Raw genomic sequence first — 19862 nt, 5'->3', positions numbered from 1 at the left:
TTGCGCTGGCCATAGAGCTGTGAGCGATGGCTCTCAGGGGGTCGGCAGAGTGGCAGGGGTTAATGAGGGGACAGAGGGAGCATCGGGTGTCGCTCTGTGCCGATGACCTCTTGCTGTGTGTTTCGGATCCGTTGGAGAGTATGGGAAGGATTATGGGCCTGTTGGGGAGGTTTGGAGGGTTCTCGGGATACAAGCTGAATGTAGGGAAAAGCGAGGTATTCCCGGTGAATGAGCTGGCACAGCGGGCTAATTTAGGGGGGATGCCATTTACGGTAGCGAGGGATAGGTTTAGGTATTCGGGGATTCGGGTAGCGAGGGAATGGACTGGGCTCCATAAGTGAAACTTAACAAAGCTGGTGGAGGAGGCCAGGGAGGATCTTAAGAGGTGGGATACACAGCACGTAACGTTGGCGGGGAGGGTTCAAGTGGTGAAAGTGAATATTCTACCGAGGTTCTTGTTTATCTTCCAGGCTCTCCCAAACTTTATACCAAAGGTCTTTTTTCGGAAAGCGGACACAATCATGTCTGACTTTGTATGGGCGGGGAAGGTGCCGAGGGTGGGGAGGACCCTGTTACAGAGGCAGAGGCAGCAGGGGAGGTTGGCGTTGCCAAACTTGCTTCATTATTATTGGGCGGCGAATGTGGATACCGTACAGCGATGATGGGAAGGACAAGGGGTAGAGTGGGTTAGGATGGAGGAGGAATCTTGTAAGGGGTCTAGTTTGAGGACAATGGTGATGGCAGCATTGCCAATGGCTCCGAGTAGGTATTCAGGGAGCCCAGTGGCCCAGTCCACGGTGAAGATATGGAATCAGCTGAGGAGGCATTTTAGGGTGGAAGGGATGTCGGTGCTAACGCCGCTGTGCGAGAATCATGGGTTTGAGCCGGGGGGGGGGGGGGGGGGGGGATGGATAGTGGATACAGGAGGTGGAGGGAAGTGGGGCTGGTCAAGGTGAGGGATTTGTATTTGGAGGAAGGGTTCACCAGTCTGGAGGAGCTAAGGAAGATGGTAGAGCTACTGAGGGGGAGTGAGTTCAGGTATCTGCAGGTTAGGGGGTCCTGGAGGGGGTTCCCTAGGTTGCCGGGATACATCCTGCTGGAGCGACTGCTGCTTCCGGATGTGGAAGGGGAGGGAAGAATTGGGGATATATATAAGTGGCTGGGGGAGCAGGGAGGCGAGTAGGTGGTGAAGATTAAGGAGAAATGGGAAGCAGAGTTGGGAGGGGAGATCAATTGGGGAGTATGGAGTGAGTCACTGCGTAGGGTAAACGGGATCTCCTCTTGTGCAAGGATGAGCCTGATACAGTTTAAGGTGATGCACAGGGTGCATGTGACTCGGGCGAGAATGAATGGGTTCTTTCAGGGGGTAGCAGATGAGTGTGAGAGGTGTGGGGGGGGAGGGGGGCAGCAAATCACAAGCGCATGTTTTGGGGTTGTGAAATTGGGAAGATTCTGGGCGGGAGTGTTCACGGTCTTAGCCAGGATAGTGGAGGAGGGAGTGGACCCGGACCCTTTGCTGATATTTGGGGTTTCAGAGAAGCCGGAGCTCACGGGGGTGTGGGTGATGGGGAGAGGTGTGATAAAGGAGAAAAATCTGTACAAACTGTATAGTTGATTGTTGGGAAGAGTGTTTCCCGGGGTGTTTACTTGCTGTAACCTACTTTGATACAAGTTTGAATAAAACGCGTTTTTAAAAAAAGATGGAGAGTTTGAAACTATGCTTAAAATAAGATGTGGCGATGCCGGCGTTGGGCTGGGGTGAGCACAGTAAGAAGTCTGACAACAGCAGCTTAAAGTCCAACAGGTTTGATTCAAACACGAGCTTTCGGAGCACAGCTCCTTCCTCAGGTGCAGGAAGAAGGAGCAGTGCTCTGAAAGCTCGTGTTTGAAACAAACATGTTGGACTCTAACCTGGTGTTGGGAGACTTCTTACTGGGCTTAAAATAGGAAGAGGAAAAGCCCCTCAAGTCTGCAGCCCCCCCCCCCCCCCCCCCTACTGCTCATTCAATTAGACCACAGCTGATCCAAACCTGAGCCCCTTTCATCCACCTTTAACCTCTTATCGCTTGGGCAGCACGGTGGCGCAGTGGGTTAGCCCTGCTACCTCACGGCGCCGAGGTCCCGGGTTCGATCCCGGCTCTGGGTCACTGTCCGTGTGGAGTTTGCACATTCTCCCCGTGTCTGCGTGGGTCTCGCCCCCACAACCCAAAGATGAGCAGGGTAGGTGGATTGGCCGCGCTAAATTGCCCCTCAATTGGAAAAAAAGAATTGGGTACTCTCAATTTATTTAAAAACTTCTTTGCGCTTGATAACCCCACAAAATTCTATTATCCTCTGGCTTGAAAGCTTCACTGACAGAGAGGAGAGAATTTCAGACTTCTACAGCCTTGTGTGTGAAAAGTGCAGCCTAATTGAGCTTCTAATTTTCAAGTTCTATTCCTTTGTTCCTTCGCCACAGGAAATTGTGTCTCTGTTTTTGCCCGAATGAATCCTTTAATCATCTCAAATGCACATGAGTACATGAAAATACCAACACAAACTGCACACACTGGGCGTGATCTTCCGGCCACACCATGCCAAACACGCAGTTCGCCACGGGGCAGCTTGCCCGGTGAAAGCCGGGAGAATCCACTCCCGGGATCCACCCAGCTCACAACGCGATCTCGCGAGATGTTGCAAAGGGTGTCACACCCACAATGGGCGGGATCAGTTTTTGGCAAATCTGCATATTAGAGTGAGGCAATAAGCCTTACTCTGAATTGCAGATTCCCGAGGTACCTGAGGCTCTGGGATTCAATCCCTTTGCCTCAGGACCTCAGGCGAATGCTGTTGGTACTGATCCCAACAAACAGGGACCAGACGGGACCGCGCTCGTGGGGGGGTCTCCAAGGGGATCAGAGGCCCACAGCTGCATGGGAGCTTTGGCAGGGTGGTGCCCAGGTGCCACTTGGGTGGCAGCTTGGTATTGCCAAGGTGCCCAGGTGGCATTGCCAGGTTGGCAATGCCAAGGTGCCAAGCTGGCGTGTGATTAGGCTGGGGTTGCCCACCGGGGTGTTGGGGGGGTGGGGGTGGGGGTTATGGGGGACCCTCCCATGTTGTATTCAGGCTTGGGGGTTGGGGGGGGGGGAGGTTGGGGATTTGTTTGTGGGCCTCGGAGATCGGGCGCCAGTTAAAGATGGCATCCCGATCTCTCGCTGCAATGGGGAGTTGTAAAACATGGGGCTATGTGTGGCCTTTGCACGCTGTATCTGTTTAGGCCCCTAACTCAAAGCAAATCGCATTGAATAGCCACGTGTTTCTCAGCACTGGGAGGGAGTCGCCGGGAAACATGCGGCTAAACCCGCTTGCTCGGGAACTTTGTTCCCTTTTGGGAAGATTGTGCTCTCAGCCTCTGGCCAACAAAATAGCCAGAAAAAGAACCAAAGATATTAATCACACGGAGTCAGCATGATTCTGCTTTCTTGGAACTGCAGGTATTCAGCTCGATTATAGAGCCATTGCCATTCGGTGGGAGTCAGTGAATCAGTGGGGAGACGATGAGATCACAATAAAGACAAGTTCCTCAATGTGAAAATGCCCAATGACCTGGTGGGAGTTCACACGGGATGTTCTGAAAAGTGTCAGTTCCTATTTGTGTTTCAGGAAATAAATTAAGTTGTATCTGGTGCTTCAGCCAAGTCGGGAGAATGTTTCTGTTTGGGCGATCAGATTGTGACATTATTATTCATGTTCCTCTTTCCCACCCAATTTAACCCATTCCGTGGAATCTCTCGTTCTCTCAGTCTCACCTTTCACATTGTTTCCTTGTTGAGGTTTTGAACATCTCTTGCCCTTGGCAACATTGTTCATTATTTCAGCCTTCAGCTTAAACTTCACTGCAAATAAAAGATATGTTACAAATGGCGAAGGTTCTAGAAGCAGTTTGAGCGACGCAGAATACTGTAACACCGCCCAGGGCAAGCGCGCGGTCAATTCCAGTCCCACTGGCCCAACACTCACATAAGATAAAGATAAAGATCCTTTATTGTCACAAGTAGGCTGACATTAACACTGCAATTAAGTTACTGTGAATATCCCCTAGTCGCCACATTCCGGCGCCTGTTCAGGTACACGGAGGGAGAATTCAGAATTCTCAGCTGGTACGGGAATTGAACCCACGCTGCTGGCCTTGTTCTGCATCACAAACCAGCTGTTTAGCCCACTAAGCTAAACCAGCCAATAAATGCCCGATGTCTTTGTCCACCCAATAATTACAGCCACCAGGTGAAATACAATTACTGTTTATACCAAGAATTATCATGAAATATGCAGTATTTTTGAAAGTATTTTTATTCAACAAATTTTCAACAGTTCTATAATTCACAACAGCTCCACAACCCCCCCCCCCCCCCAGACCACCCAAACCGCCCCCCCCCCCCCCAGACCACCCAAACCCCCCCCCGACCACCCAAACCGCCCCCCCCCCCCCATACCACCCAAACCCCCCCCAGACCACCCAAACCCCCCCCAGACCACCCAAACCGCCCCCCCCCCCCCCCCAACAGGGTGGAGAAGCTGACGTCCACACCAGCAGGACCCGACTGTGAGCGATCAGCGAGGCAAAGGCTAAAACATCTGCCCGCGCTCCCGTCTGCAGCTCCGATACCCTGAATATGGCTTTGAAGGGACCGGGCTCCATGTTCACATGTAAAACCCCCAAAATGCTGCTGACACCGTCCTCCAAAACCTTTCCAGCTTCGGGCAGGCCCAAAATACATGAAATGGTTCTCGGGACCCCCACAACGCTCACAGACATCCCCCACCCCCTCCAACAGCCGGTTCATCCTCGGTTTTGTGAGGTGCGCCCTGTACACCACCTTCAGCTGTTATCAGCCCCAACCTCACACACAGAGTGGAGGCGTTTACCCTCCGCAGCGCCTCACACCTCAGCCCCCCCTCCAGCACCAACACCAACTCTTCTTCCCACTTAATAATAACCTTTATCAGTGTCACAGGTAGGTTTACATTAACGCTGCAATGAAGTTACTGTGAAAATCCCCTAGTCGCCACATTCCGGCGCCTGTTCAGGTACACAGAGGGAGAATTCAGAATGTCCAATTCACCTAACAGCACGTCTTTCGGGACTTATGGGAGGAAACCCGCGCAGATACGGGGAGAAGGTGCAGACTCCACACAGACAGTGACCCAAGCTCGGAATCGAACCTGGGACCCTGACGCTGTGAAGCAACAGTGCTAACCACTGTGCTACCGTGCTGCACTTCGTCTTAATCTCCTCCATGGACACACCCATCCTCCTCCAAAATCCTCCCATAAGTCACCGAGACAACCCCCCCCAACCGTCCCCCCCACCTTCCTCGCCACGTCCAGCACCTGCATATATCTGAAGCCTTCGCCCCTCGCCAACCCAAACCTCTCGCCCAACTCCTCCAAACTCACAAATCGCCCTCCCACAACCATATCCTTCATTTCCTTAATCCTCTCTCCTCCCATCCCCGGAATCTCACATCCATCCCATCCCGGCTCAAACCCGTGATTCCCCCTAATCGGTATCCCCCCTGACCCGGCCCCCTGCTTGGAACAGATACCAAACCCGCCTCCAGATATTCAATGTGGCCACCACCACCGGACTCACCGAATACTTCTCCAACAGGCCGCCTCCATCCTCACCCACAAAGCCCCCCTCCCAGCTCCATCCCACAACCTTCTCTGCATTTGCCATCCAATAATAATACACCACATTTGGGAGACCTAACCAGCCGTCCCCTCTGCACTGCCACATTCCTCGCCCAAACAAACATGGAGATCAGCCTGTCCACCCCCCGAATAAACACCATCAGGAATCGCAGCAAAACATTCATTTTACCTGCCTGCACCCGCAGGGTCAATGACAGAAGGAGATTGTCCCAACTCGTCAAATGGGGCTTCACCTTCCCCACCAAATTACTGAAATTAAATTTCCGAAGCCCTGCCCAATCCTGGGAAATCTGCACCCCCCCAAATACCTAAAATGAGACGCCACCAATGAGGGGAAATGGGAGCCTTATACACCAGCTGCACACTCACTACAAACCTCGGCCTAGTCCCAAATCTCTCTACTACCACCATCAAATAAGTCCACCTGATTGAAGACTTCCTCCGCATCCAACATCACCACCACCACCTCTGTCTCCCTCCCCTCTGGCAGAGAAAGCACCCTCAAGCACATTCAACAACCTCCTCACATTCGAGGACAACTGTCTTCCCTTAACGAACCCCGTCTGGTCCTCCCCAGTCACCTTTCGAAGGCACTCCTACAACCTTAAGGCCAACACCTTTGCCAATATCTTGCGTCTACATTCAGCAGAGATATGGACCTATACGACCCACAGTCTACCGGATCCTGTCCTTCCACAGCTCCTCACCCACTGAGGTGATCTGGTCGGTGTGCTGTGACAGGGCCTCCTCCACCCCCTTCACCTTCTCTCCTTGCTCCCACACCTTGAGCGATGTCTTCATCACTGCCGCCTTTACCGGGGCAATTGCCTGCTCCACCCACTCTTTTATCAAAGCCATCATCTACCTCCGAAACATCGCCATGTGCTTGGCAAACAGCCTCTCAAAATCCACCGACATCACCTTGGTCAGAGTTTCCACTGTGAGGGGAGTGGCCCCACCCAGTGACCCAGCCACCACCATCTTTCTTCAAGCAGGACTCACAGCCTCAGCCCCCGGCGGACTTTCGCTCGCCCCCTTCTTTCCAGCATCCTTCGTCTGGGGCTTCGACATTTCTCGTCTTCCTCACAACTTCCCACCTCAACTCATCCACAAACTTACTCTGAAAATGGGCATCAAAGTCCAAAAACCAGAGGCTCTAACTGGAGCCACCCAATGTGTGACCTCCACCTACATTCTGCCACCGGACATCCCCATGAAATTTGCAGTCAGCACAGCTGGAGCACATCAAGCTAACCTACCGCCCCCTCTAACTGGCTCACCCTCTACCCACACACACAAGACAGGCACACACGGTGGTGGTGGGGGGGGGGGGGGGGGGGGGGGTGAGAATAATAAGGATTGAAGGCGAAGGATAAGAGTCTTTGCGTCAGATGGTAGTTCTTTAGCACACTTTCTTCACAATGTGCTCGCTGTTATGTCTCTGGTTTGCCGCTGGTAATGGTCTTTGGAGGGTCATTCGCTCTTGTCAGAGTTCTTGTAGTTTAGAAAACTGCAGCACTCACAGGCAGCAGGCTTTCTGTAGGGACACATCATTAAACTGGGCCTTCTGCCCAAGGTTCACATTCAGGCCCGATCATTCTGTAGAGAGAGTGAGTCGATTCTGCCTTTCGGATCGGATTGGATTGGATTTGTTTATTGTCACGTGTACTGAGGTACAGTGAAAAGTATTTTTCTGCCAGCAGCTCAACAGATCATTCAGTACATGAAAATAAAATAAAAGAAAAAGAAAATACATAACAGGGTAATACGAGTTACACAATATAACTACAAAAACACTGGGTGAAGCATACAGGGTGTAGTGTTAATCAGGTCAGAACATATAAGGACCGTTTAGGAGTCTGGTAACAGCGGGGAAGAAGCTGTTTTTGAGTCTGTTCGTGCGTGTTCTCAGACTTTTGTATCTCCTGCCCGATGGAAGAAGTTGGAAGAGTGAGTAAGCTGGGTGGGAGGGATCTTTGATTATGCTGCCCGCTTTCCCCAGGCAGCGGGAGGTGTAGATGGAGTCAATAGATGGGAGGCGGGTTCGTGTGATGGACTGGGCGGTGTTCATGACTCTTGCCTTTCAGGGGAGAGTTTAGCTGGATCGTTTTGGAGAGGATTTAGCCGGATCATCTTGGAGAGGATTTAGCCGGATCTTTTACCTCCGAGTTGCCAAAATCATTTGCTAAATCATTGATAAGACCTGATCTTTACACAACCACTTCAGTTGGATAAGATCCAATCACCGCCTGTTATTGATCAGAGCACAGCCTTTTGGGCCAGTTCATTGGCTACCAGCCAAATCAATCAAACTGAGTCCCAGCCAATCACTGTCATTGGTGCTGGTCAGTCTACAGCTTCAGCCCAAATCAACACAGGCTTCTGCTTCAATTAAAGGCACGGGCTGTCTTAAAGACGTATGTCCATAACTCATCCATGGATCAAAAATGGAACGGCAAAAATAAAAGAAAGGGGCAATAGGGGAATAAACAACGACCAGTCATTCTGAACACAACCAGTGGACCCAAACATGAGTAGAAGGAACATGCAATAACATGCAACCCTTCCCCCCTCTATGTTTGTCTATCTTGTATGTGTTGGTAGGGGGTGGGGGAGTAGGTATTAACTTGCTGTTGATGGCCAATAAATGCTGGCCAAATATCCCGTAAATAAATTTTTTTAAAAGTGGATAGTGTTGACAAACGACTGTTAAAATCAATATTGAAGGGACTTCCAGTGGCAACATGTGGGTGGAGGTCACACATTGGGTTTCTCCAGCTAGATGCTCTGGTTTTTGGACTTCTATGTCCGGTCTCGGGGGTAGTTTGCGGATGAGTTGGTGTGGGGAGTCATAAGGAGGTTGGGGAATGTCAAAGTCCCAGAAGAAGGATCCTGGAAAGAAGGGGGCGAGCGAATGTCTGTCGTGAGTGAGGCCATGATGTCTGCTCCAGTGGCGCAATCGGTTAGCGCGCGGTACTTATACAGCAGTGCAGACGGCGAGCTATGAGTGAGGCCATGATCCTGCAGGATGAAAGATGGCAGAGCTGGGGCGTCAAGTGGGGCCACTCCCCTCACGGTGGAGACTCTGACCGAGGTGGTGTCGGGGGAGTTTGGGAGGCTGTTTGCCAACAATTGGATGTGCTGCAGAGGGAAATGATGGCTTTGCACAAAGAGTGGGTGGAGGAGGCGATTGCCCCAGTAAAGGCAGCAGTGTCGAAGGCATTGGCCAAGTTACGGGAGCAAGGAGAGAAGTTGAAGAGGGTGGAGGAAGCAATTGCCCCGGTAAAGGTGGCAGTGATGAAGACTTCGGCCGAGATGCGCGGGCAAGGAGAGAAGTTGAAGAGGGTGGAGGTGGCATTGCTGCTACACAGTGACCAGTTCTCCTCGATGGGTGAGGAGCTGTGGAGGGCGGTAGAAGTCAACAAAGGGCTAAGAGCCAAAGTGGAGGACCTGGAGAACAGGTCAAGCAGGAAAAGTTTGAGAATCGTGGGTTCACATTCACCCCCCACCAAGTGGCCTGGGCTTGCGAAATCCTACCAACTGTCCTGGCTTGAGACAATTCACACCTCTTTAACCTGTGGTTATCCCTCTCTCCAGTCGCACCATCTGGACCTGTAAAGACTTAATTACCTGCAAAGACTCGCATTCAAAGTATCATCTAGCATCATTGACTTTGTCTATGTATGTGTTTATGGAACCCACCTCGTCATTCACCTGAGGAAGGAGCAGCGCTCCGAAAGCTAGTGATTTGAAACAAACCTGTTGGACTTTAACCTTGTGTGTAAGACAGCTTATTGTCCTCACCCCCGTCCAACGCCGGCATCTCCACATCATGATTAATTTATGGGGTGGCAAGGTGGCACAGTGGGTTAGCACTGCTGTCTCACGGCGCCGAGGCCCCAGGTTCGATCCCTGGGTCACTGTCCGTGTGGAGTTTAGAACATTACAGCTCAGTACAGGCCCTTCAGCCCACGATGTTGCACCGTCCTGTGAAACCCCTCTAAAGCCCATCTACACTATTCCCTTATCGTCCATATGCCTATCCAATGACCATTTGAATGCGTTTAGTGTTGGCGAGTCCACTACTGTTGCAGGCAGGGCATTCCACGCCCTTACTACTCTCTGAGTAAAGAACCTACCTCTGACATCTGTCCTATATCTATCTCCCCTCAATTTAAAACTATGTACCCTCGTGCTGGACATCACCATCCGAGGAAAAAGGCTCTCACTGTCCACCCTACTTAATCCTCTGATCATTTTGTATGCCTCAATTAAGTCCCCTCTTAACCGTCTTCTCTCTAACGAAAACAGCCTCAAGTCCTTCAGCCTTTCCTCATATGATCTTCCCTCCATACCAGGCAACACCCTGGTAAATCTCCTCTGTACCCTTTCCAATGCTTCCACATCCTTCCTATAATGTGGCGACCAGAACTGCACACAATACTCCAAATGCGGCCGCACCAGAGTTATGTACAACTGCAACATGACCTCATGGCTCCGTAACTCAATTCCTCTACCAATAAAAGGTAACACACCGTACGCCTTCTTATCAACCCTCTCAACCTGGGTGGCAACTTTCAGGGTTTGCACATTCTCCCCGTGTCTGCGTGGGTCTCACCCCCACAACCCAAAGATGTGCAGGGTAGGTGGATTGGCCACGCTAAATTACGTCTTAATTAGAAAACATTTTTAAATTTCACCCTCTTGAAAAATGATGGGCCAGAAATGGTGGTTTTGGAGCAGTACTCACCATCACTTGAACAAAACTTGAGCTCCTTATGTATTTTTTTGGGGGGGGGGGGGGGGGGGGGGAAAGATTCCACATTTCTACCACCCTTTGTCTGAAGGAGCATTTCCTAATTGCAATGGCCTGGCTCGGATTTTAAGGTTGTGTCGTCTTTCCCTCAACCTCCTCACCAATCAGGAAAATTTATTTTTACCTCCCCTAATATTCCGTTCAAAATCCTTAACGCCTCAATCAAATCACTCCTTCACCTTCTATATTCCAAAATATACAAGGCCAGTTCATGTAATCTCTTCGCATAATCTAACTGCCGTTAGGCTGACTGAGCTCTGAGCTCCCCAGTGTGATTCTACTGTCCTCCGCAACTCAATACATCCCAGACATTTCATTGACTCGATACAATTCAACCAGCTGGAACACAAAGTCTGTCAAAGCAAAAGGTTACTCGGGTTGAAGTGAAGATCACTGGAGGTGGAAAATCGAACAGCAGGGACTCCTCATCAGCAACAGGCAAACTCTCATTAATGAACAAATTCCAACCAACAAACTATATTCCATTCCGAGATTTACTAACCCATAGTTCTGCTCATTTCAAAAATATTTCCAGAACACATTTCGGATACAGCAGGATTTATTTGGAGACTTGGGCGGAGAGATGGCAGATGAAGTTTAATCCGGACAAATGTGAGGTAATGCATTTTGGAAGGTCTAATGCAGGTAGGGAATATACAGTGAATGGTAGAACCCTCAAGAGTATTGACAGTCAGAGAGATCTAGGTGTACAGGTCCACAGGTCACTGAAAGGGGCAACACAGGTGGAGAAGGTAGTCAAGAAGGCATACGGCATGCTTGCCTTCATTGGCCAGGGCATTGAGTATAAGAATTGGCAAGTCATGTTGCAGCTGTATAGAACCTTAGTTAGGCCACACTTGGAGTATAGTGTTCAATTCTGGTCACCACACTACCAGAAGGATGTGGAGGCTTTAGAGAGGGTGCAGAAGAGATTTACCAGGATGTTGCCTGGTATGGAGGGCATTAGCTATGAGGAGCGTTTGAATAAACTTGGTTTGTTCTCACTGGAACGACAGAGGTTGAGGGGCGACCTGATAGAGGTCGACAAAATTATGAGGGGCATAGACAGAGTGGATAGTCAGAGGCTTTTCCCCAGGGTAGAGGGATCAATTACTAGGGGGCATAGGTTTAAGGTGCGAGGGGCAAGGTTTAGAGGAGATGTACGAGGCGAGTTTTTTACACAGAGGGTAGTGGGTGCCTGGAACTCGCTGCCGGAGGAGGTGGCGGAAGCAGGGACGATAGTGACATTTAAGGGGCATCTTGACAAATACATGAATAGGTTGGGAATAGAGGGATATGGAACCAGGAATTGTAGAAGATTGTAGTTTAGACAGGCAGCATGGTCGGCACGGGCTTGGAGGGCCGAAGGGCCTGTTCCTGTGCTGTACTTTTCTTTGTCAATACAATAAATGGCCTTTTCCATTAATTAGTCAGCCTCGGTGATGAAAGCAGGACGGATGATTGTGGTGGAGGAAGATTATGAAACCATTCATCTCAATGCCAGAAATTCGCAGCCAGGTTGAGGAAAAGCTGTCTTTGTGCATTATCGACATGGGCGAGGCGCCAAACAGTTTGCGATGGAACCGGCCCGCTCCCGTAGGCAAAATCCGGATCTCGGCGACAAGAAACCAATTATCACCACTTCAACCCCATTTCCAAACAATTACCGAGAGCCACCCCCATATCCTCCCGTGATTCAGCCGCCTCCCCAGGAAGTGGTCACGCTGACGCCGACCACTACTCCTTTTGAAAACTATGAACCTGGCGGAAGGACTTCTGTGGGGAGCCAAGGAGGTGAGTAGCCATCTTTGCTCGCAGGCAAATAGCCCGGGGGCGCTGGGTTTGCCATCTCTCGGCCGTGGTTTCACCTTGGGACGGAGGGGCAGCTGGTCGAGCCCCGGCTGCCCCTGCATCATCTGCTCTGCCACCCTGGCAGCTCCCCGATGTGTGCACAAAGGTGTTAACGCCCTCGACGATGCTCCTCAGTGACTGGGCCAAGCTCCCCAATGCCTTAGCCATTCCCATCTGGAACGGGAAGCGGTGATGGAATGGGAAGCGGCGATGGAGTGGGAAGCGGTGATGGAGTGGGAAGCGGTGGGAAGCGGAGATGGAGTGGGAAGCGGTGATGGAGTGGGAAGCGGTGATGGAATGGGAAGCGGTGATGGAGTGGGAAGCGGTGGGAAGCGGTGATGGAGTGGGAAGCGGTGATGGAGTGGGAAGCGGTGATGGAGTGGGAAGCGGTGATGGAGTGGGAAGCGGTGGGAAGCGGTGATGGAGTGGGAAGCGGAGATGGAGTGGGAAGCGGTGATGGAGTGGGAAGTGGTGATGGAATGGGTAGCGGAGCTGGAGTGGGAAGCGGTGATGGAATGGGAAGCGGTGATGGAGTGGGAAGCGGAGATGGAGTGGGAAGCGGTGATGGAGTGGGAAGCGGTGATGGAATGGGAAGCGGTGATGGAGTGGGAAGCGGTGATGGAATGGGAAGCGGCGATGGAATGGGAAGCGGTGATGGAGTGGGAAGCGGTGATGGAATGGGAAGCGGTGATGGAGTGGGAAGCGCTGATGGAATGGGAAGCGGTGGGAAGCGGTGATGGAATGGGAAGCGGTGATGGAGTGGGAAGCGGTGGGAAGCGGTGATGGAATGGGAAGCGGAGATGGAGTGGGAAACGGTGATGGAATGGGAAGCGGTGATGGAGTGGGAAGCGGTGATGGAGTGGGAAGCGGTGGGAAGCGGAGATGGAGTGGGAAGCGGTGATGGAGTGGGAAGCGGAGATGGAGTGGGAAGCGGCGATGGAATGGGAAGCGGAGATGGAGTGGGAAGCGGTGATGGAATGGGAAGCGGCGATGGAATGGGAAGCGGTGATGGAGTGGGAAGCGGCGATGGAGTGGGAAGCGGTGATGGAATGGGAAGTGGTGATGGAATGGGAAGCGGTGATGGAATGGGAAGCGGTGATGGAATGGGAAGCGGCGATGGAGTGGGAAGCGGTGATGGAGTGGGAAGTGGTGATGGAGTGGGAAGCGGTGATGGAATGGGAAGCGGCGATGGAATGGGAAGCGGTGATGGAATGGGAAGCGGTGATGGAGTGGGAAGCGGTGATGGGGTGGGAAGCGGTGGGAAGCGGTGATGGAATGGGAAGCGGTGATGGAATGGGAAGCGGTGATGGAGTGGGAAGCGGCGATGGAGTGGGAAGCGGTGATGGAATGGGAAGCGGTGATGGAGTGGGAAGCGGTGATAGAGTGGGAAGCGGTGATGGAATGGGAAGCGGTGATGGAGTGGGAAGCGGTGGGAAGCGGCGGTGGAATGGGAAGCGGTGATGGAATGGGAAGCGGTGGGAAGCGGTGATGGAATGGGAAGCGGTGATGGAATGGGAAGCGGCGATGGAGTGGGAAGCGGCGATGGAGTTGGAAGCGGTGGGAAGCGGTGATGGAGTGGGAAGCGGTGATGGAGTGGGAAGTGGTGATGGAATGGGAAGCGGTGATGGAGTGGGAAGCGGTGGGAAGCGGTGATGGAATGGGAAGCGGTGATGGAATGGGAAGCGGTGATGGAATGGGAAGCAGTGGGAAGCGGTGATGGAATGGGAAGCGGTGATGGAGTGGGAAGCGGTGATGGAGTGGGAAGCGGTGGGAAGCGGTGATGGAATGGGAAGCGGTGATGGAATGGGAAGCGGTGATGGAGTGGGAAGCGGTGATGGAATGGGAAGCGGTGATGGAGTGGGAAGCGGCGATGGAATGGGAAGCGGTGATGGAGTGGGAAGCGGTGATGGAGTGGGAAGCGGTGATTGAGTTTGAAGCGGTGGGAAGCGGCGATGGAATGGGAAGCGGTGATGGAATGGGAAGCGGTGGGAAGCGGTGATGGAGTTGGAAGCGGTGGGAAGCGGTGATGGAATGGGAAGCGGTGATGGAATGGGAAGCGGTGGGAAGCGGCGATGGAGTGGGAAGCGGTGGGAAGCAGTGATGGAGTGGGAAGCGGTGATGGAATGGGAAGCGGTGATGGAGTGGGAAGCGGTGATGGAATGGGAAGCGGTGATGGAGTGGGAAGCGGTGATGGAGTGGGAAGCGGTGGGAAGCGGAGATGGAGTGGGAACCGGTGATGGAGTGGGAAGCGGAGATGGAGTGGGAAGCAGTGATGGAGTGGGAAGCGGAGATGGAGTGGGAAGCGGCGATGGAATGGGAAGCGGAGATGGAGTGGGAAGCGGTGATGGTATGGGAAGCGGCGATGGAATGGGAAGCGGCGATGGAGTGGGAAGCGGTGATGGAATGGGAAGCGGCGATGGAGTGGGAAGCGGCGATGGAGTTGGAAGCGGTGGGAAGCGGTGATGGAGTGGGAAGCGGTGATGGAATGGGAAGCGGTGATGGAGTGGGAAGCGGTGATGGAATGGGAAGCGGTGATGGAATGGGAAGCGGTGGGAAGCGGTGATGGAATGGGAAGCGGTGATGGAATGGGAAGCGGTGATGGAGTGGGAAGCGGTGATGGAATGGGAAGCGGTGGGAAGCGGTGATGGAATGGGAAGCGGTGATGGAATGGGAAGCGGTGATGGAGTGGGAAGCGGTGATGAAGTGGGAAGCGGTGATGGAGTGGGAAGCGGTGGGAAGCGGTGATGGAGTGGGAAGCGGTGATGGAGTGGGAAGCGGTGATGGAGTGGGAAGCGGTGGGAAGCGGTGATGGAGTGGGAAGCGGTGATGGAGTGGGAAGCGGTGGGAAGCGGTGATGGAGTGTGAAGCGGTGGGAAGCGGTGATGGAATGGGAAGCGGTGATGGAATGGGAAGCGGTGATGGAATGGGAAGCGGTGATGGAGTGGGAAGCGGTGGGAAGCGGTGATGGAGTGGGAAGCGGTGATGGAATGGGAAGCGGTGGGAAGCGGCGATGGAGTGGGAAGCGGTGGGAAGCGGTGATGGAGTGGGAAGCGGTGATGGAATGGGAAGCGGCGATGGAGTGGGAAGCGGTGGGAAGCGGTGATGGAGTGGGAAGCGGTGATGGAATGGGAAGCGGTGATGGAGTGGGAAGCGGCGATGGAGTGGGAAGCGGAGATGGAGTGGGAAGCGGTGATGGAGTGGGAAGCGGAGATGGAGTGGGAAGCAGTGATGGAATGGGAAGCGGAGATGGAGTGGGAAGCGGCGATGGAATGGGAAGCGGAGATGGAGTGGGAAGCGGTGATGGAGTGGGAAGCGGTGATGGAATGGGAAGCGGTGATGGAGTGGGAAGCGGTGATGGAATGGGAAGCGGCGATGGAATGGGAAGCGGTGATGAAGTGGGAAGCGGTGATGGAATGGGAAGCGGTGATGGAGTGGGAAGCGGTGATGGAATGGGAAGCGGTGGGAAGCGCTGATGGAATGAGAAGCGGTGGGAAGCGGTGATGGAATGGGAAGCGATGATGGAGTGGGAAGCGGTGGGAAGCGGTGATGGAATGGGAAGCGGAGATGGAGTGGGAAGCGGTGATGGAATGGGAAGCGGTGATGGAGTGGGAAGCGGTGATGGAATGGGAAGCGGTGACGGAGTGGGAAGCGGTGGGAAGCGGAGATGGAGTGGGAAGCGGTGATGGAGTGGGAAGCGGAGATGGAGTGGGAAGCGGCGATGGAGTGGGAAGCGGTGATGGAGTGGGAAGCGGCGATGGAATGGGAAGCGGTGATGGAGTGGGAAGCGGTGGGAAGCGGAGATGGAGTGGGAAGCGGAGATGGAGTGGGAAGCGGCGATGGAATGGGAAGCGGAGATGGAATGGGAAGCGGTGATGGAGTGGGAAGCGGAGATGGAGTGGGAAGCGGCGATGGAATGGGAAGCGGAGATGGAATGGGAAGCGGCGATGGAATGGGAAGCGGTGATGGAGTGGGAAGCGGCGATGGAATGGGAAGCGGTGATGGAATGGGAAGCGGTGATGGAATGGGAAGCGGTGATGGAATGGGAAGCGGTGATGGAGTGGGAAGCGGTGATGGAATGGGAAGCGGTGATGGAATGGGAAGCGGTGATGGAGTGGGAAGCGGTGATGGGGTGGGAAGCGGTGGGAAGTGGTGATGGAATGGGAAGCGGTGATGGAATGGGAAGCGGTGGGAAGCGGTGATGGAGTGGGAAGCGGCGATGGAGTGGGAAGCGGTGATGGAGTGGGAAGCGGTGATAGAGTGGGAAGCGGTGATGGAATGGGAAGCGGTGATGGAGTGGGAAGCGGTGGGAAGCGGCGATGGAATGGGAAGCGGTGATGGAATGGGAAGCGGTGGGAAGCGGTGATGGAGTGGGAAGCGGTGATGGGGTGGGAAGCGGTGGGAAGCGGTGATGGAATGGGAAGCGGTGATGGAATGGGAAGCGGCGATGGAGTGGGAAGCGGCGATGGAGTGGGAAGCGGTGATGGAATGGGAAGCGGTGATGGAGTGGGAAGCGGTGATGGAATGGGAAGCGGTGATGGAGTGGGAAGCGGTGGGAAGCGGTGATGGAATGGGAAGCGGTGATGGAATGGGAAGCGGTGATGGAATGGGAAGCGGTGGGAAGCGGTGATGGAATGGGAAGCGGTGATGGAGTGGGAAGCGGTGATGGAGTGGGAAGCGGTGGGAAGCGGTGATGGAATGGGAAGCGGTGATGGAATGGGAAGCGGTGATGGAGTGGGAAGCGGTGATGGAGTGGGAAGCGGTGATGGAGTGGGAAGCGGTGATGGAGTGGGAAGCGGTGATGGAGTGGGAAGCAGTGATGGAGTGGGAAGCGGTGATGGAATGGGAAGCGGTGATGGAATGGGAAGCGGTGATGGAGTGGGAAGCGGTGATGGAGTGGGAAGCGGTGGGAAGCGGTGATGGAGTGGGAAGCGGTGATGGAATGGGAAGCGGTGATGGAGTGGGAAGCGGTGATGGAATGGGAAGCGGTGATGGAATGGGTAGCGGCGATGGAATGGGAAGCGGTGATGGAGTGGGAAGCGGTGATGGAGTGGGAAGCGGTGATGGAGTGGGAAGCGGTGATTGAGTTTGAAGCGGTGGGAAGCGGCGATGGAGTGGGAAGCGGTGATGGAGTTGGAAGCGGTGATGGAATGGGAAGCGGTGATGGAATGGGAAGCGGTGGGAAGCGGCGATGGAGTGGGAAGCGGTGGGAAGCGGTGATGGAGTGGGAAGCGGTGATGGAATGGGAAGCGGTGATGGAGTGGGAAGCGGTGATGGAATGGGAAGCGGTGATGGAGTGGGAAGCGGTGATGGAGTGGGAAGCGGTGGGAAGCGGAGATGGAGTGGGAAGCGGTGATGGAGTGGGAAGCGGAGATGGAGTGGGAAGTAGTGATGGAGTGGGAAGCGGAGATGGAGTGGGAAGCGGCGATGGAATGGGAAGCGGAGATGGAGTGGGAAGCGGTGATGGAATGGGAAGCGGCGATGGAATGGGAAGCGGCGATGGAGTGGGAAGCGGCGATGGAGTGGGAAGCGGTGATGGAATGGGAAGCGGCGATGGAGTGGGAAGCGGTGATGGAGTGGGAAGCGGTGATGGAATGGGAAGCGGTGATGGAGTGGGAAGCGCTGATGGAATGGGAAGCGGTGGGAAGCGGTGATGGAATGGGAAGCGGTGATGGAGTGGGAAGCGGTGGGAAGCGGTGATGGAATGGGAAGCGGAGATGGAGTGGGAAGCGGTGATGGAATGGGAAGCGGTGATGGAGTGGGAAACGGTGATGGAGTGGGAAGCGGTGGGAAGCGGAGATGGAGTGGGAAGCGGTGATGGAGTGGGAAGCGGAGATGGAGTGGGAAGCAGTGATGGAATGGGAAGCGGAGATGGAGTGGGAAGCGGCGATGGAATGGGAAGCGGAGATGGAGTGGGAAGCGGTGATGGAATGGGAAGCGGCGATGGAATGGGAAGCGGTGATGGAGTGGGAAGCGCCGATGGAGTGGGAAGCGGTGATGGAATGGGAAGTGGTGATGGAATGGGAAGCGGTGATGGAATGGGAAGCGGTAATGGAATGGGAAGCGGCGATGGAGTGGGAAGCGGTGATGGAGTGGGAAGCGGTGATGGAATGGGAAGCGGTGATGGAGTTGGAAGCGGTGGGAAGCGGTGATGGAGTGGGAAGCGGTGATGGAATGGGAAGCGGTGATGGAGTGGGAAGCGGCGATGGAATGGGAAGCGGCGATGGAGTGGGAAGCGGCGATGGAGTGGGAAGCGGTGATGGAGTGGGAAGCGGTGATGGAGTGGGAAGCGGTGATGGAGTGGGAAGCGGTGATGGAATGGGAAGCGGTGATGGAGTGGGAAGCGCTGATGGAATGGGAAGCGGTGGGAAGCGGTGATGGAATGGGAAGCGGTGATGGAGTGGGAAGCGGTGGGAAGCGGTGATGGAATGGGAAGCGGAGATGGAGTGGGAAGCGGTGATGGAATGGGAAGCGGTGATGGAGTGGGAAGCGGTGATGGAGTGGGAAGCGGTGGGAAGCGGAGATGGAGTGGGAAGCGGTGATGGAGTGGGAAGCGGAGATGGAGTGGGAAGCAGTGATGGAATGGGAAGCGGAGATGGAGTGGGAAGCGGCGATGGAATGGGAAGCGGAGATGGAGTGGGAAGCGGTGATGGAATGGGAAGCGGCGATGGAATGGGAAGCGGTGATGGAGTGGGAAGCGCCGATGGAGTGGGAAGCGGTGATGGAATGGGAAGTGGTGATGGAATGGGAAGCGGTGATGGAATGGGAAGCGGTAATGGAATGGGAAGCGGCGATGGAGTGGGAAGCGGTGATGGAGTGGGAAGCGGTGATGGAATGGGAAGCGGTGATGGAGTTGGAAGCGGTGGGAAGCGGTGATGGAGTGGGAAGCGGTGATGGAATGGGAAGCGGTGATGGAGTGGGAAGCGGTGGGAAACGGTGATGGAATGGGAAGCGGTGATGGAATGGGAAGCGGTGGGAAGCGGTGATGGAATGGGAAGCGGTGATGGAGTGGGTAGCGGTGATGGAGTGGGAAGCGGTGGGAAGCGGTGATGGAGTGGGAAGCGGTGATGGAGTGGGAAGCGGTGATGGAGTGGGAAGCGGTGGGAAGCGGTGATGGAGTGGGAAGCGGTGGGAAGCGGTGATGGAATGGGAAGCGGTGATGGAATGGGAAGCGGCGATGGAGTGGGAAGCGGTGATGGAATGGGAAGCGGTGATGGAGTGGGAAGCGGTGATGGAGTCGGAAGCGGTGATGGAGTGGGAAGCGGTGATGGAGTGGGAAGCGGTGGGAAGCGGTGATGGAGTGGGAAGCGGTGGGAAGCGGTGATGGAATGGGAAGCGGTGATGGAATGGGAAGCGGCGATGGAATGGGAAGCGGTGATGGAATGGGAAGCGGTGGGAAGCGGTGATGGAGTGGGAAGCGGTGATGGGGTGGGAAGCGGTGGGAAGCGGTGATGGAATGGGAAGCGGTGATGGAATGGGAAGCGGCGATGGAGTGGGAAGCGGC

At 54.2% G+C, this 19862-nt stretch overlaps 1 protein-coding gene across 4 annotated transcripts in view; it reads right to left on the bottom strand.

Moving 5' to 3' along the window:
- The window catches only part of slc24a1 (solute carrier family 24 member 1), a 108131-nt gene that overhangs the window by 28938 nt on the left and 59331 nt on the right, over positions 1–19862 (bottom strand). For 3 of the 4 annotated variants that reach the window (XM_038813426.1, XM_038813427.1, XM_038813429.1), the window contains one exon: positions 3789–3875. The exons of the other annotated variant lie outside the window; for it this stretch is intronic. In XM_038813426.1, the coding sequence (XP_038669354.1) occupies positions 3789–3875 (87 nt within the window). The remainder of the gene's footprint in view (positions 1–3788; positions 3876–19862) is intronic. 4 annotated transcript variants of the gene reach the window in all.

The sequence above is a fragment of the Scyliorhinus canicula genome, chromosome 12 (assembly GCF_902713615.1).
Source record: "Scyliorhinus canicula chromosome 12, sScyCan1.1, whole genome shotgun sequence".
Classification (NCBI taxonomy): domain Eukaryota; kingdom Metazoa; phylum Chordata; class Chondrichthyes; order Carcharhiniformes; family Scyliorhinidae; genus Scyliorhinus; species Scyliorhinus canicula.
Note: the sequence above shows the minus strand (reverse complement) of the source record. Positions and strands in the feature narration are given on the sequence as shown.